At 45.7% G+C, this 13,258-nt stretch overlaps 1 protein-coding gene across 12 annotated transcripts in view; it reads left to right on the top strand.

Moving 5' to 3' along the window:
* Positions 1–13,258, top strand: part of nfixa (nuclear factor I/Xa) — a 119,060-nt gene that overhangs the window by 100,009 nt on the left and 5,793 nt on the right. For 6 of the 12 annotated variants that reach the window (XM_042484810.2, XM_042484807.2, XM_042484812.2 and 3 more), the window contains 4 exons: positions 2,936–3,064; positions 6,380–6,549; positions 8,322–8,469; positions 10,734–10,822. In XM_042484810.2, coding sequence (XP_042340744.1) covers positions 2,936–3,064; positions 6,380–6,549; positions 8,322–8,469; positions 10,734–10,822 — 536 coding nt within the window. The remainder of the gene's footprint in view (positions 1–2,935; positions 3,065–6,379; positions 6,550–8,321; positions 8,470–10,733; positions 10,823–13,258) is intronic. The other 6 variants (XM_042484814.2, XM_042484818.2, XM_042484819.2 and 3 more) reach the window with 3 other exon arrangements.

The following is a 13,258-nucleotide window of genomic DNA, read 5'->3' as shown; positions in this document are numbered from 1 at the left end:
AAAATTAGGAAGTCAAAAGCTTCTGTAATTATCAGCTGCTTTTTAATTTATTTTTTTAATTTTCTCTGGATTTGGAAATAGCTTTTGAACAGTAGCTAACACAAAACACACTCAAGAGAAACATAGGCAAAAAATGAGACACAGAGGTATGGGAGAGCAGCAACGGAGCGAGGAGAGAATGTGTGATTTTGGTACGGTGTGGATCCGATTTTCCAAAGGATCCCACCTGCCACAGGCAAAGCTCATCTGGGAATTCCTGTCCAGGTGGGGGGTATGTAAACAAGCAAGCACACACACTCGTGCACACACACCAACAAACCAAGGGGCTTCTGAAAAAAAACAGAAATCACACTCACACACAGGTGTGCCTCGCCGTCTGTCCACAGCACCATCTACTCCCCCAGACTCCCTCCATAACCACCACAACACACACATCCAGCAACACGCACACACAGATGTATGAAGATGCATTCATACATATAAATCACACAAACGCGGTTACATTCAGAAATACACATGATAAGATTTGTGCACACGTATCACACAGCCCACACAGACACGTACACACGCACAGCTGAAGCACGGTCCCAGATGGTGTTTCCGTGTGTGTGTAGCCTTGGGATCCGTGAGGATGCTGCAGACATCTGCTCCACAGGGGCTCGAGGAGGGGTGGGGGGAGGTTAGTGGAGGCAAACGAAACAACCGTGATTTCATATTAGTTCCAAATGATTGTGAAATTTTCCTGAGACACCAGAGACTTGTGGTGGTGGGGGCCTTTCTTGGTGCTTTGAGTTAAATGTTACAGGCCCGTGGAGGGATACGGCTGGACGTGCATATGTGGTTTAAATCACCGGGGGGAGAGGAGAATTCCCCGACTTTCCTCCACTTGTTTAAACCGCTATCTCCTGTCTTTTCCAACTGTGTGTGCTTGTGTGTGTTGTGTGTGTGTGTGTGTGTCTGCATCTATGTGTGCTTCAGAGGCGCATCTGGTGGCAGGCCTGTTAGTGCAAAGAGACAGAAGGGTCATCATGGGAGCGCTTGATTGGTTGCCAGTGAAATACTAAGGCTTGCCAGGAGAGGAAACAGTGCAGTTGTGGCACACGCACACACAAAAAAAACACACACTCAAACCAGATCAGACCATCGCACAGTCTCTGAAGCGCCGAAATACTCTTTCACATTCCCTTGGTGATAGTGACAGTGCTATAACGTCCCATATTTACAGATGTCAGTCTTCATCTGATCTTCTTAGCTCTGATTTCTATACTTCACTCTCATTTTACACCTCCAAATTAAAAGCACATAACTACCTCTCTGAAACCATGACTGTTTTAATCTATATGGTTCTGGTTTTTACACTTTGTTCCAAATCCCAGTCTTTCCTAGCTCTCTCCCCTCCAGTGCCTTTCCTTGTTTAAGTCTCTGCAGACTGCTCTTATTTCCAGTTTGCTCCCACCAGTGTGACAGTGTCATAGCAATCACCGCTAACTATTGGTGTCAGAAGTGGGATCGGGGTTGTCTTCATGCTTGGAATCTGTCTGACAGTACAATACGCCCCCAGACTCCCGCTACAGTGGGGGGAAAAAAAAAGGAAATATGTCTGCTAAAGACATAAATGGTTCACACATATTCACTCCCACCTGCTTGAGACTTAACTCTTTCACACAAGGAGGGAAGGTTTTACACGCCCCCACACTCCCATAGACTTTCACACGTCTCCAGCTGGAGAACTGAGGAGGAATCGTATTTAATGCCTTGTTTGATGCGGAGGGGCCACAGAAATAGACTACAAAACAACAGTCTAAAAAAAAGTTTATGAGGAAGAACATTATCGCATCACTCACTTCTTAGGAAGATTAGAGGAAAACTTAATGAAAAAGAAATGTGTGTGTTGTTTCATCAGTTAAATGTGGCTGTGTTGTTAAGGGTCTTTTGTTTTTTTTTCCGTGATTGGCCGCGTGCTCGTGCTTTTCCAAGTGTGTTCAGACGTCGAGTGTGTGAGCGAGTGTGTGCGAGCGAGAGATAATAACCATATTTAACATCTTATGACATTCCAATTTCATACATGTCGTCAGAGCAACGCATTGAAAAACAAGACGCTGCTGCATTTTTCACAGGTTCTGCTTTGCTCTCTCGCTCCCTTGCTCCCTCGCATATTTTCATGTCTCCCACGTTCTTCTCGCCTCTCTCTTTCTTTCTCTCCCTCTGTCTCCTCTCTCTGTCCGTCTGCTTGTCTTTCGCACTCAGCAGCTGCCGTGTCCATACTGTACAGTGTGTGCTATTTCTGAATGAAGCCTTCTTCTCGTGCAGCCAGCCTGTGAGCTTCACTGAAGCCAGACCACAACTAGCTGACTGTGGCTGTATGGTGGCCATGCTCGTACACAGAGAAAGCCCGGAGTTGGCACCTGACAAAGAGAGAGAAACAGCGAGAAAGAGATGAGACAGAAAAACATACAGTGGCACAGTAGAGGTTATTATAGCTACAGATGTGCTTTGGCTCCATAACAAAGACCAGATTCAGATTGGCTTTTGCTATTTTTCCCCTTTTTCCTTTGAAGACATGTACTTAGGCTATGAAACACTGCTCAGCCCTTATGATATGACTTTAAAGCTTGGAGTTGGGAGTCCTGCAGTATATGACTGAATGACTTATGACAGCCAAGAGTCCTCTGATTGACTCATTGAAACTAATGGGAGTGAATGGCCAACAGCCAAAAGGACAGGGAACAAATGCACTGCCATCAACCAATGAGGAAATGAAACGATCTAATCAGAAAATCATGATTGCTCAAGTCCCCTTCAATTTAAAATCAAATTGATTTTTTTTTTAGTGTAGCCAATTAAAGAAGCAACATTTTGTTGATTAAAACCACCTCTCTCTTTTCCTCCCTTCCCCCCCCCACTTTTTTTGTTGATCCCATTTTTTTTTCGCCAGGACTGTCCTCGCCTGGTTCACTTAAGAAGCCGGGGAAGTTTGATTTCAACGCCCTGACTTCCCAGACGAGGTCCCCCCGCATGGCGTTCACACACCACCCGCTGCCTGTGCTGGCAGGAGTGAGACCAGGTGAGAGCCCTGCCATGAACCCAACAACCCCAACCCCCCTTTTAGAATCTGAAAAAGAGAGAGAAGGAAAGGGAGTGTCAAACGTGATCCTAGATTGCCATATTTTACAGCCCCAAACTCCTCTGAAAATAAATTCTACAATCGTGTGCCTGAAAATAAAAATCCTAAACGTACTTGCTGAGAAAGCAAAACAAAATCCTGCAGTTGCAACTGCTGAGAAGCAATATGCCCGCAGAGTTTCACCTGTTCAGTGTTACTGCTATCATCATGGCTTGGCATAAATTTCTCTCTCTCTCTTTCAGCCTCTCTCCATCCATCCATTTTTTTTACCATCATCTTTGTGCCTTTGTGTTTTAATATTGTCATTGCATGGTACCATTGCTGCATCCATGCCTTTGTGACTGATTTGACTCACATCTTACTGCTTCATGCATTCATTGTAATGTTTTCAGAAGTCGGTTCTTGCATTCAAACTGACAAAGCTGTTTAATCAACTTGACTGGGTGTGTTAACTTACTAAATTGAGCTATAGTTTAAATTATGTTGTAAAAAGACCAAACATTTATATGCACAGTACATAGGATCAAACATGTTTAAAATATCTACCTCTGAATGGTCAAATATATCTCCAAATCACACTGTTTGAAATAAAAAGATATTTAAAAAAAAACCTTTGTTATATGCACAAGAAGAAGACAACAAAGGATTACTGCTTCTGTGTATGTTTGTGTGTGTGTGTGTGTGTGTGTGTGTGTGTGTGTGCGTGCGTGCGTGCGTGCGTGCGTATGTGTGTTTCAAATTCAGATGCACCGTTACAGTTGTATTTTTGTTCTCCAAAAAATGTGTTTGGTAGGTTCCTCTTGCTCAGATTTCCCTGAGAGTATAGAGTAAATATACAGATATAATAAAGGAGAAGGATTAACAAGGATTGATTGAGTATTTGAACTCATCAAGCTGAGCAGATGTACAGTCGACTGTAGAGGATAGAATTCTTGAAGCATCATCCAATGTTTCCAAGGTCTTGTTTCATTAGAGGCGCTAAGGGCAATTTGTCCTCATAAGAGCTTTGCGGTCCTATAGGATAACCGACATGGTTTCTCCATCTCCACTCGGAGAATTCCCGAAGTCTCCAGGATCTCAAGTTTGCCAACAAGTCCCTGTAGGCCAGTCTCACTTTTCAAAGGAATAAATGTGTCCTCCTCGCTCTATCTAGCTCTCCCTCTCATTCCATTTGTCTCTCAAAGGGATGGTTTGGTCCACAGCCAAACCAGACCTACCATGTAAAGGTCATTTGGACTCATTGCCCTCCATGTTAAAACGTATTGAGTTTTACTTGCGGAGCTCCCCATAGTATATTTAGAAAATATAGTGCAGGCTGGATCTCGCACCATTAAGCCGTGTTGTTTATCTGCACAGAGCAGTCCTATACCCTCTGGAGAATCTACAACACCAGATTGAATTCTGCGTTTAAATTGATTTCTAAAATTTGCTCCTCTGTTTTGTGGCACGAGCCGAAGAGCTGGTGTGAGGGACTGGCTCAGGTTTCTTTGTTCCCCGACTAACTTCTCACACTCTCCAAACTGTGTGTGCAGACTGTTGGCTAAGAGATTTTCATGTAATAGAGAGGCTGTAATGAGACAGTGTTTAGAGATTGTGTATGGGTGCATTTGTGCACGTACACACAGATACACATGCGTGCATGTGTAAATTTACACTCTTGTGGAGGACTCTCTGTGCTAAAATGGCTGCCATCCAAATGGAATGTCCCTCGGAGGCCTTGGTTCTATAAAGAGACTGGAGGATGATGGGAGGGAGGGAAGGAGAGAGCGATGAAAAGAGAAATGGGGGTAGACAGAGAGGGGGAAGAAGCAGTTAGCAATCATGGCTTTCCTTGGATAGACTGGAGCTGTTAGCTCTTGTTGTATGGGTCTAGTGAGTGTGGGTGTTCAGGGGTAAGGACGGGATGGTTTATGTCCCATTTTTGGCTCCGGACTGACATGGAGAGCTGCCAGATTGACTGTTGTCTGATTATACTAGTCTGGAGAGTCCGCCATTGTGACAGTGATTACACACACACACCAATATACGTACAAAGACTCATGAAAGCTGCAACAGACATAGTAACACATTCAGACAGACAGACCACAGAAATACATGCAAACTAAGACACAGACACACACAAAATTCACGCGCTGACACAAAAAGACAGGAACAACAATACACCAAAAAACAAAGTTTGAACAAACGGGCACTTACACACTTTGTGAGTACAGCATACACAAGAGATAGTAGGTGACAGACATAATCACAGATGCTTGTTCGCCAGGCTCCCCTCACCTAGCAGCTTGCCTCTTTAGTTTGGTGTGCCAAATTGCCAAAGCCATAGAATCTCAGCAGACAAGACAGACAGTGGAGCCCGAGTGTGTGTGTGTGTGTGTGTGTGTGTGTGTGTGTGTGTGTGTGTGTGTGTGTGTGTGTGTGTGTGTGTGTGTGTGTGAGTGTGTGTGTGTGTGTGTGTGGTTGGCTGGCTGGCTGACTAATGTCTCCGGGAGGCGTTTTGTGGTCGGTTGGGAGCGGAGGGGAGATTCTCTCTCAAGCTTCAAACTACTGGGCAGAACCGCACAGCAAGGATATGCTGCTGATTGATTACACATCACCGACAAGCAATAAAACAAAAGTGGAAAAACCCAGTGTGTGTGTGTGTGTGTGTGTGTGTGTGTGTGGCTCTGTCATACCCCAGTGGTTTGTGAATTTGTGTGTGTTTGAGAGAGAAATGAAGAGGGAGCAGAAGGCAAAAAAACTGTAACACACCCTAGCGTGTATGGGACTGTGAGTGTGTGCGTTTGCGTGTGCGAGTGCAATGATGCCAGGCTTACCAGAGGTACAGAGAAATCTAGTGGGCTGATTTATAAAATGAATGGGACCAGATGTTGCCCAATAGCCAGGGATAATGCCCGTCATTTGTAAGCAGAAACAGCTTCAGTCAGTCAACCACGAGAGAATGTCACAGCTATTTTCTGTGTTATGACAGTAATAGGCCTAAGCGGCAACCTGGTCTTTGATGCCAGCTGTGTTGGTGCTTAGTTAAAACATATGCATGTCTTATAGACTGTCACAGGTGTGCATGTTAATGTATTATCATAGTGTTATGTATGCTTATCATCTGCTCTGTGTTTTCGTAGAACAACAGTAGAATGACCTGAGCCTCATTGTATTTTTTTTTTCCACTTTTGGTCTCTCGTCTATCTTCTCCTCACGGTTCCTCTTCCTCCTCTCCTTTTCCCGTTCCTGTTTCCTCTCCCCGTTTCTCCTCAGGGAGTCCCCGTGCCTCAGCCTCAGCCCTGCACTTCCCCTCCTCCTCTATCATCCAGCAGTCCAGCCCGTACTTCACCCACCCCACCATTCGCTACCATCACCACCAGGACCCGCTTAAGGAGTTTGTGCAGTTCGTGTGCACCGACGGCACAGGACAGCCCAGCGCACAGGTAAGTGCTCCGCGGGTCCAGCAAAGGGAGGCAAGGCAGTAGTGGGACGGTCTGCGGTGCAAAAGTTGACTGCTCCATCATTTCATATCTTATTTGTTCTACAAAAAGATGCAACAAGGTCATGCAAGCCTAGTCCTTGGAACAGAGCAGTCTTTATGAAGTGAAGCCACTTCATCAGGGAAGAGGTATATGATTTTAGGGCAAATCCGTCAACAGGAGGAGGCAGCCAGATGTGCTTAAACAAAAAAAAAAAATCTCAGCTGCAGAAAACAAAAGGGAAAAGAGCCAAACCACATTTGACTCATTATTGGTTCGACGTATCATGCAGCACCTACTCTTTCAGTGAGGTAGGAGAAGACTTTGCCTGTCAGTTTTGTTCAGGTTGAGGGAGGAAGAAATGATCAGTGAAAAACCCTTTAAGGCAGACAGGTCATGGAGCAGGTATGGCCTGGGCAAGACTGGCAGTGGATTTATTATAAGGAACCAAAGCTGCAAACCTTGGAGAGACTGGTAGAGGGTGTGTAGACAGATTTAGATTAGCACTGTTTGGAGAGTAGGGTATCCCTGAAAGGAAACTGAAGCAGACATTTAAGACTCCTGGTGCATTCCAGTAGTCATTTAACAAGCCCTCATTGACGCTCTGCCATTGTGAGTGATGTTTCTTTACTCTAAAAATCCTGTCCTCTCAAGGGGCACATCTTTCCCAGTCTTCACTGCAATCATTTTCTCTGCAAATGCTTGGTGGAAGATCATGTTATATACATATATATAAAACTAAGCAGCCAAAACATATTTATCAATGCAAACTGTATATGAAAGTAGCAAACTATGACAAAAGTGCAGAGGGGAATTAATAGTTACTAAAATGTGTTAGATAAAGCTGTGGAAGTTGGTGAGTGGCTTTGAATGAGGAGGAAACTAACTGTTAAAGCTAAGCTGGGCACAGAGAGGAGTGTGGGTTGTTTCCTGGGACACAGTTGGGCCTTTTTGAGGTGTTGTAGGCAATTCAGTAAAACATCAGTAAAGGCAGGCACCCCTTTGATATAACCTCAATGACATGCCCACATTCACTCACTCATCCAAGAGTCCAAACATCAAAAGATAGGTGCAGTATACAGCTGACCATCAACTGGCCATTTAATTTCAAAATTATTATTTGACACACATTCGCTAAGGTGCAGGGTGCTGGTGGTACTGTAAACCTCTACTGTAAACTTGGCCTTCTAAGCAGCTTTGACACCACATATCACGCCCTTTTCATGTCCCGTTCTCCTTTGTTGTCATTATTTCACACACAGTAGAAAACGTGAAATTGCACGTACACATCTGTGTGCACACTTGCACATACAGAGACCCTTTTCACCCTTTTCTTTTTTGAATTCTTACATTGCACTATAATAACCTTCCTTGTGGACAGCTCCATTTTTCTTTTCCCCTTCTGTGTTGATATTTTTCCACATCTTATTTACCTCACTTTTTTTTGGCCTGACTGTCTGACATTTTTGTTTTATTTACAAAAAAGTGGGAGTTGGTGATCTCTCTGGTCCCTGTGTGGAAGACGTTGTGTGTGTTTGTCTGAGTGTGAGTAAGAACACTTGTGCAGATACTGTCGGCATCTATTTATCTCTCTGTCTTACCCTTAAAATAAGACTATGGGTGTGTGTGTGCGCATGTGACTTTATGTTGTGTGTGTGTGTGTGTGTCTGCCTCCCTGTGCACTGTATATTCTCAGGGTGTGTCATGCTCACCCTGTCTGTATGGTCCGTCTGCAGCCTAATGGAGGTGGCCAGAGCAAAATGCCGGGCTCCTTCCTGCTGCCCCCGCCACCCCCGGTGGCGCGCCCTGTGCCCCTCCCCATGCCCGACTCTAAAATCATCAGCACGCCCACTGACGGCGGACTCAGCTCACCCGCATCTCCGTGTAAGTCACCCCCCACTCCTACTCCCCTCCACAAACCCCCATTACTGCCCCAGTCTCCCCACAGACTTCTCACAGAGGCCAGTCCGAACCGATTTTAGACTCCAGTAGCTTGGTTAGCTCTTAGCTGGCAGCTAATTTGTCCTGCGGTCAAAGCAATACGAGTTTGTCGAGTTTGTTAGACTAGAATAAATGTAGCCATCATAGAAGTCCCCATACTGATGTGCAGTGCAGCTGCATTGGACCTGTCCTCTGTAGTACAACTGAAAAAAGCACAGGTCTGGGACTTCTACTATGGCTGCTGCTGTAGTTTTTCATAGTTTAGCTGACCGTCTGCCCTCAGTAAGGTCAGTCAAACACTCAGCAGCCCCGGGAGCTTCACTCCTATTTCATCCATCACCTTATAGACTGTTCGCCATTAGCAAGATCCAATTCTGTCAAGGCACAAGCCACGCCTTTGCCAAACCAGAGATCCTCTCTCCCGCTCCTCTGTATCTCTTGCTCTGAAGTTCTTTTCTCTCTTCATGTCTTCGCAGATCTCCTGAGCTTCTTTCCTCCATCCTTTCTCTTTCTTCAGAATCTTTTTATTCTCTCTTTTTCTCTCTCTCTCTGGTGTTCGGTTTCCTGCAAGCACCGCAAGAGGCAGTGTAGTCTCTCTCCCCTCTTTTTGATGTGTTTTGTAGTTTGGGGGGAACAGAGCAGAGCAGGGCCCTGTGCACGATGCCTCTGTAGCCGCAAGCCTTTGATCAACACAGACTTTGCATGTCTGTCTGTGACAGCGGCAATACAATCTACCCCCTTCTCTCATTTCTTTTTTTGCCTTCTTCTTTTCTTTATTTGATATATTCTCATATCCTCCTTTCTTTGTTTCTTTTTTTCCTTTATTTCTCTCTTTTTCCTTTTTAAGGGAACAAAATTAGGGCAGTTGGCGTGGACTCCAAAAAAACATCATGCCCCACTTTACCCACCCAATCCCCTCGCCACTTTCACACAAATCTCACAACAATTAAAAATTGAGAACAACAAAAAACATGGAAATCACAGTATAACAAGAACAACCCAATCTCTCTAAACATGAATGATAAAAATCTAATCAAACCTGTCTAATTAGTGCTATACTGGGGGAGCGGGAGAAAGGAGTGTCATCAGGGAGCGGTGAGGCTTTGGTTGGTTCCACCCAGACAGGTGCGGTGCGAGAGTCGGGCCACGGGAGAGGCACACCGAGAGGGGGCACTGGACGGAGCAACCGGGGCACCTTCTCCTCCTTTTGTTTTGACTTTTTTCTCCTCTTCCTGTCCTATCAACCTTTCCTCCCCTCCCCCCTCCTTCCAACTCTCTCAGATTAACGTGTCACTTTATTATTTATTTATATGAACATCTATATAAATAAATATCTCCGTCTCTTTTCTCATTTCGGTGACTGTTATCACTGTATTTTTTTTTTACCCCCTCTAATCTTGTCTCTGATTCTCAAGATATCGTAATTACAGTCATAAACACACACATACACACACACACGCACACGCACACATGCATACACACACACACAAACACACATGCATATGGTACACTCACACCCTCACTCATGCATCAGTTTCCAGCCCTGTCACTGTCACCCCCACACATCCCCATCCCCTCAACCTCAAGTCATGCACAGCAAAAGTTCTACTCGGCCGCCATGTTGGAGTCCAGTGAGCACAACTGCCCTAAATTTGATCCTGTGGCATCACTGAATGGTGTCACTTTGGAGGCAAGATGCTCCTATTAACCTATTAAATGTAAATGGAGCGTCGGTAACCACTGGTGATGAATACAGTTCCTCCATGGGTCACCCTATTATTAAGTCCGCAGTGAATCCTCAGTGGTTTCCTATGATTACGGAGGCTTATTACTGAGGCCAGGGGCTGCTGAGGAGCGTCTCTGACTAACAGCGCAGCCATATTTTGGGGGAAATAGCTTCTTCATGTTAGTGCTAATCATTACAGACTGTACATCCCCTTGTTTACCACAGATTAAATGGTTAAGTGAAGGAAAATAACATTGAACCTGCCCGCAAAATGAATAAATCATCCATGTGACTAATAGGGCATCAGTATCCCTGACCCTTAAATTCTTTGACAGTGATTTGTAGTCATAGTCGTAGCAGACAGACATTATAGTAAAAACATATAGATATTGATGATGAGAGCATCAAACTCTACTATGAGCTCGGTGTGTATGTGTGTGTGTAAAAAAGCATGTACACACTTGTCTCTCTCTGTTTATAGCATACTCCACGCCAGGCTCCACAGCTCCCAACCGGTTTGTCGGCATCGGAACACGGGACAACTTTCTGAATATCCCCCAGCAGACTCAGGTACCCCGCCAACCTCCCTCATTTAATTAACATCCACCCATTTTCCTCTCCCTCCTCCTCCTCCTCCTTTGTTTTTATGTCTTTTTCTTCCTTTTCGCTCATCACCTGCTGCAAGCGTGACTTTGCACTGTAGGCATCTTTGGGTTTAAAGGGACAAGCATGTCATTCAGAGCGAAGGCCGTGATACAGAGGCAGTACTCAGACAATTGCTCTGCATTGGCAACCAGCTACACTCACTGATTCAGCCCATGGTACCGGCGTTGATCAACAGTTTGAATATTTTTTGCCACCCGTCACTAGTCATTCATAACTGCTGTCTGCATGATTTTGTTAAATTAGGCCCTTATTTCGGCAAAACAATCCCGAGTTGAAGCTCACTCCTGACACAAGCTCTCTCCAGAGTTTTCAAGCACATAACACAGTCTTCATCAGTGAATGGAGTTTCCTCAGTTTTTAATGGAGACGGATCTCTTGCAAGCTCAGCAGCTGTTATAAAAAGATGTTAACCTCACATGTCAGATTCATGTCCATGAAAAGTGAGCAAACTTCCGTTAATGAACACTGTGTGACATGGTGAAAGCCTTAGAAAAAGTTTAGCAAGTGGACCTTTAGTTAGGGTTGTTTTGTCAAACTATTTCAGTGGACAAACATTGAACCTTGTTTATTTTTCTACAAGTTAAATTTAATTTGAAAGCTTATGCTAAAAAAAACATCTTTTGTGACAATGCTGGCTTGTTTGAGTTAACTTTGTATGTGACCACATCTCACACACTGCCATAACAGTCTAAATAATATAGGAAAATGATAATGCACCAGGGGAAGCAGATATGCCCCATTATGAAGATATTTTCATCAATTGTTTGCAAACTTGCCCACCTACATTGACACAAAGTGTTGCCTATACACCAAGGCCTTGAGTTTCAGTATTGGTTTACAGTGTCTGTACCACAGTAGTTTCCCCACAGTAAATGTAAGCAGTGCCAGTGAGTTTCAGCTCCAGCAGTGTTGATTTATCTGTGCTCGGCCCCACAGTGTGTATTAGTGCAGCGTGTGAGGCCAGTAGTGAACTACATTGTGGTTTCAGCTTTGGCTGCGCTCTGCCACTGGGCTGCAGTATCTTGGGCCTCCTCCATCACCAACACAACTTTTCTCATTAGGGGCTAACCGCACCTGCCTGCAGCCAACTCGGCTCTCCTGTCCTCCCCACACATGGAAACAATCTGCATTCCTCCTCGGCACAGCTCTGCTCGGCTGCTCCACTCCCCCCCTCCGCCCTCCTCTCATGCATCAGCAGCCCACCCTCCCTCTCTTTCTCTCTCCCTCTCTCCTCCCGCTGCTCCCTCTAGTACTTTCGAGATCCCCACCTGCACCACTCTCCCACAGATGTAGACCTGGCACAGAGGGGACATCCAAACACCATCCAAATGTGTGTGGGCGCGTACGCTCACATGCACATACACTTCAACTCAGTGCCAAAACTCTTGCCCCTCATTTTCTCCCCTAAAAAACAACAGGGCTTTTACAACAGCTTACATCTGTTCAGAACGCTTATTATCCCCTGCTATTGCTTATCAAACATCACTGAAAAGTGGCCACTCTTCCGAGTTTACAGCACGCACAGCGAGAACCTGGGCACTGGTATCAACTGCTCCCAGTTAGCTGAGCCTAGTAGGTCAGTAACAAGCCCAGCCAGAGTGAGTAACAGAGGTCTCTGCCTATCCTGCTGTTCTCTGGCATATGGAGAGGTTCAGACGACGGCCCTGCCAGCCCGCCTCGCCGCCTTCTAGCCAACTAGCCAAGACAGAGGGAGAGAGTCTTCCCACTGCCGTCAGGACAAGAAGCAGAGAAAAGCTGGTCTGAGGAGCTCTCTGGTGGCGAGACCTCAGCCCTGCAGGACGAGAGAAAGACAGGGGGACGTGTATGAAAAAAGTAGGAGGGCCTGAGCGAAACGGAGGGAAAAAAGAGAGAGGGAGTTAGTTGAAGCTCGCTGCACTCCACAGTCACGTCCCGGCTGTCTGGTTGCCCGCAGCAACCAGACATGATGTCATAGGCAGTTGAACTTGGACTTGAAGGGGGGTTAGAGAGAGGGGGTCACTTTCCGCTGCCAAGGATTACACTGGGAGAGCCGGAGTACGAGAGGGAGAGGAAAAAAGAGAAGGGGGTTAAGGGAAGTCGGAGCCAGGAGGTGGAGTTATCTACTAACACCAAAGAATCATGGGTAGGAAGGAGGGAGGCAGAGGTGGTGGAGGATAGAAGGAGGTTGTGGGGGGGTTTAAACTCTCTCTGCTAGAATGGGGGACAACAGAGAGTTTGCTGTTAAAGGTGGGGTGATCCGCCGCTCTCCCCAGGGCCGAGGCCTGTGGAATGTCAGCCGCAGCCAGAACAGCTCGGCCTGTGCCAAAGCCTCCACTCTGCCCTCTTATCAAACTGAGAAAC

Source organism: Plectropomus leopardus, chromosome 3 (genome assembly GCF_026936395.1).
Source record: "Plectropomus leopardus strain MGB_pleo_1.0 chromosome 3, ASM2693639v1, whole genome shotgun sequence".
NCBI classification, from domain to species: Eukaryota; Metazoa; Chordata; class Actinopteri; order Perciformes; family Serranidae; genus Plectropomus; species Plectropomus leopardus.
This window is presented reverse-complemented; position numbering and strand designations above follow the sequence as displayed.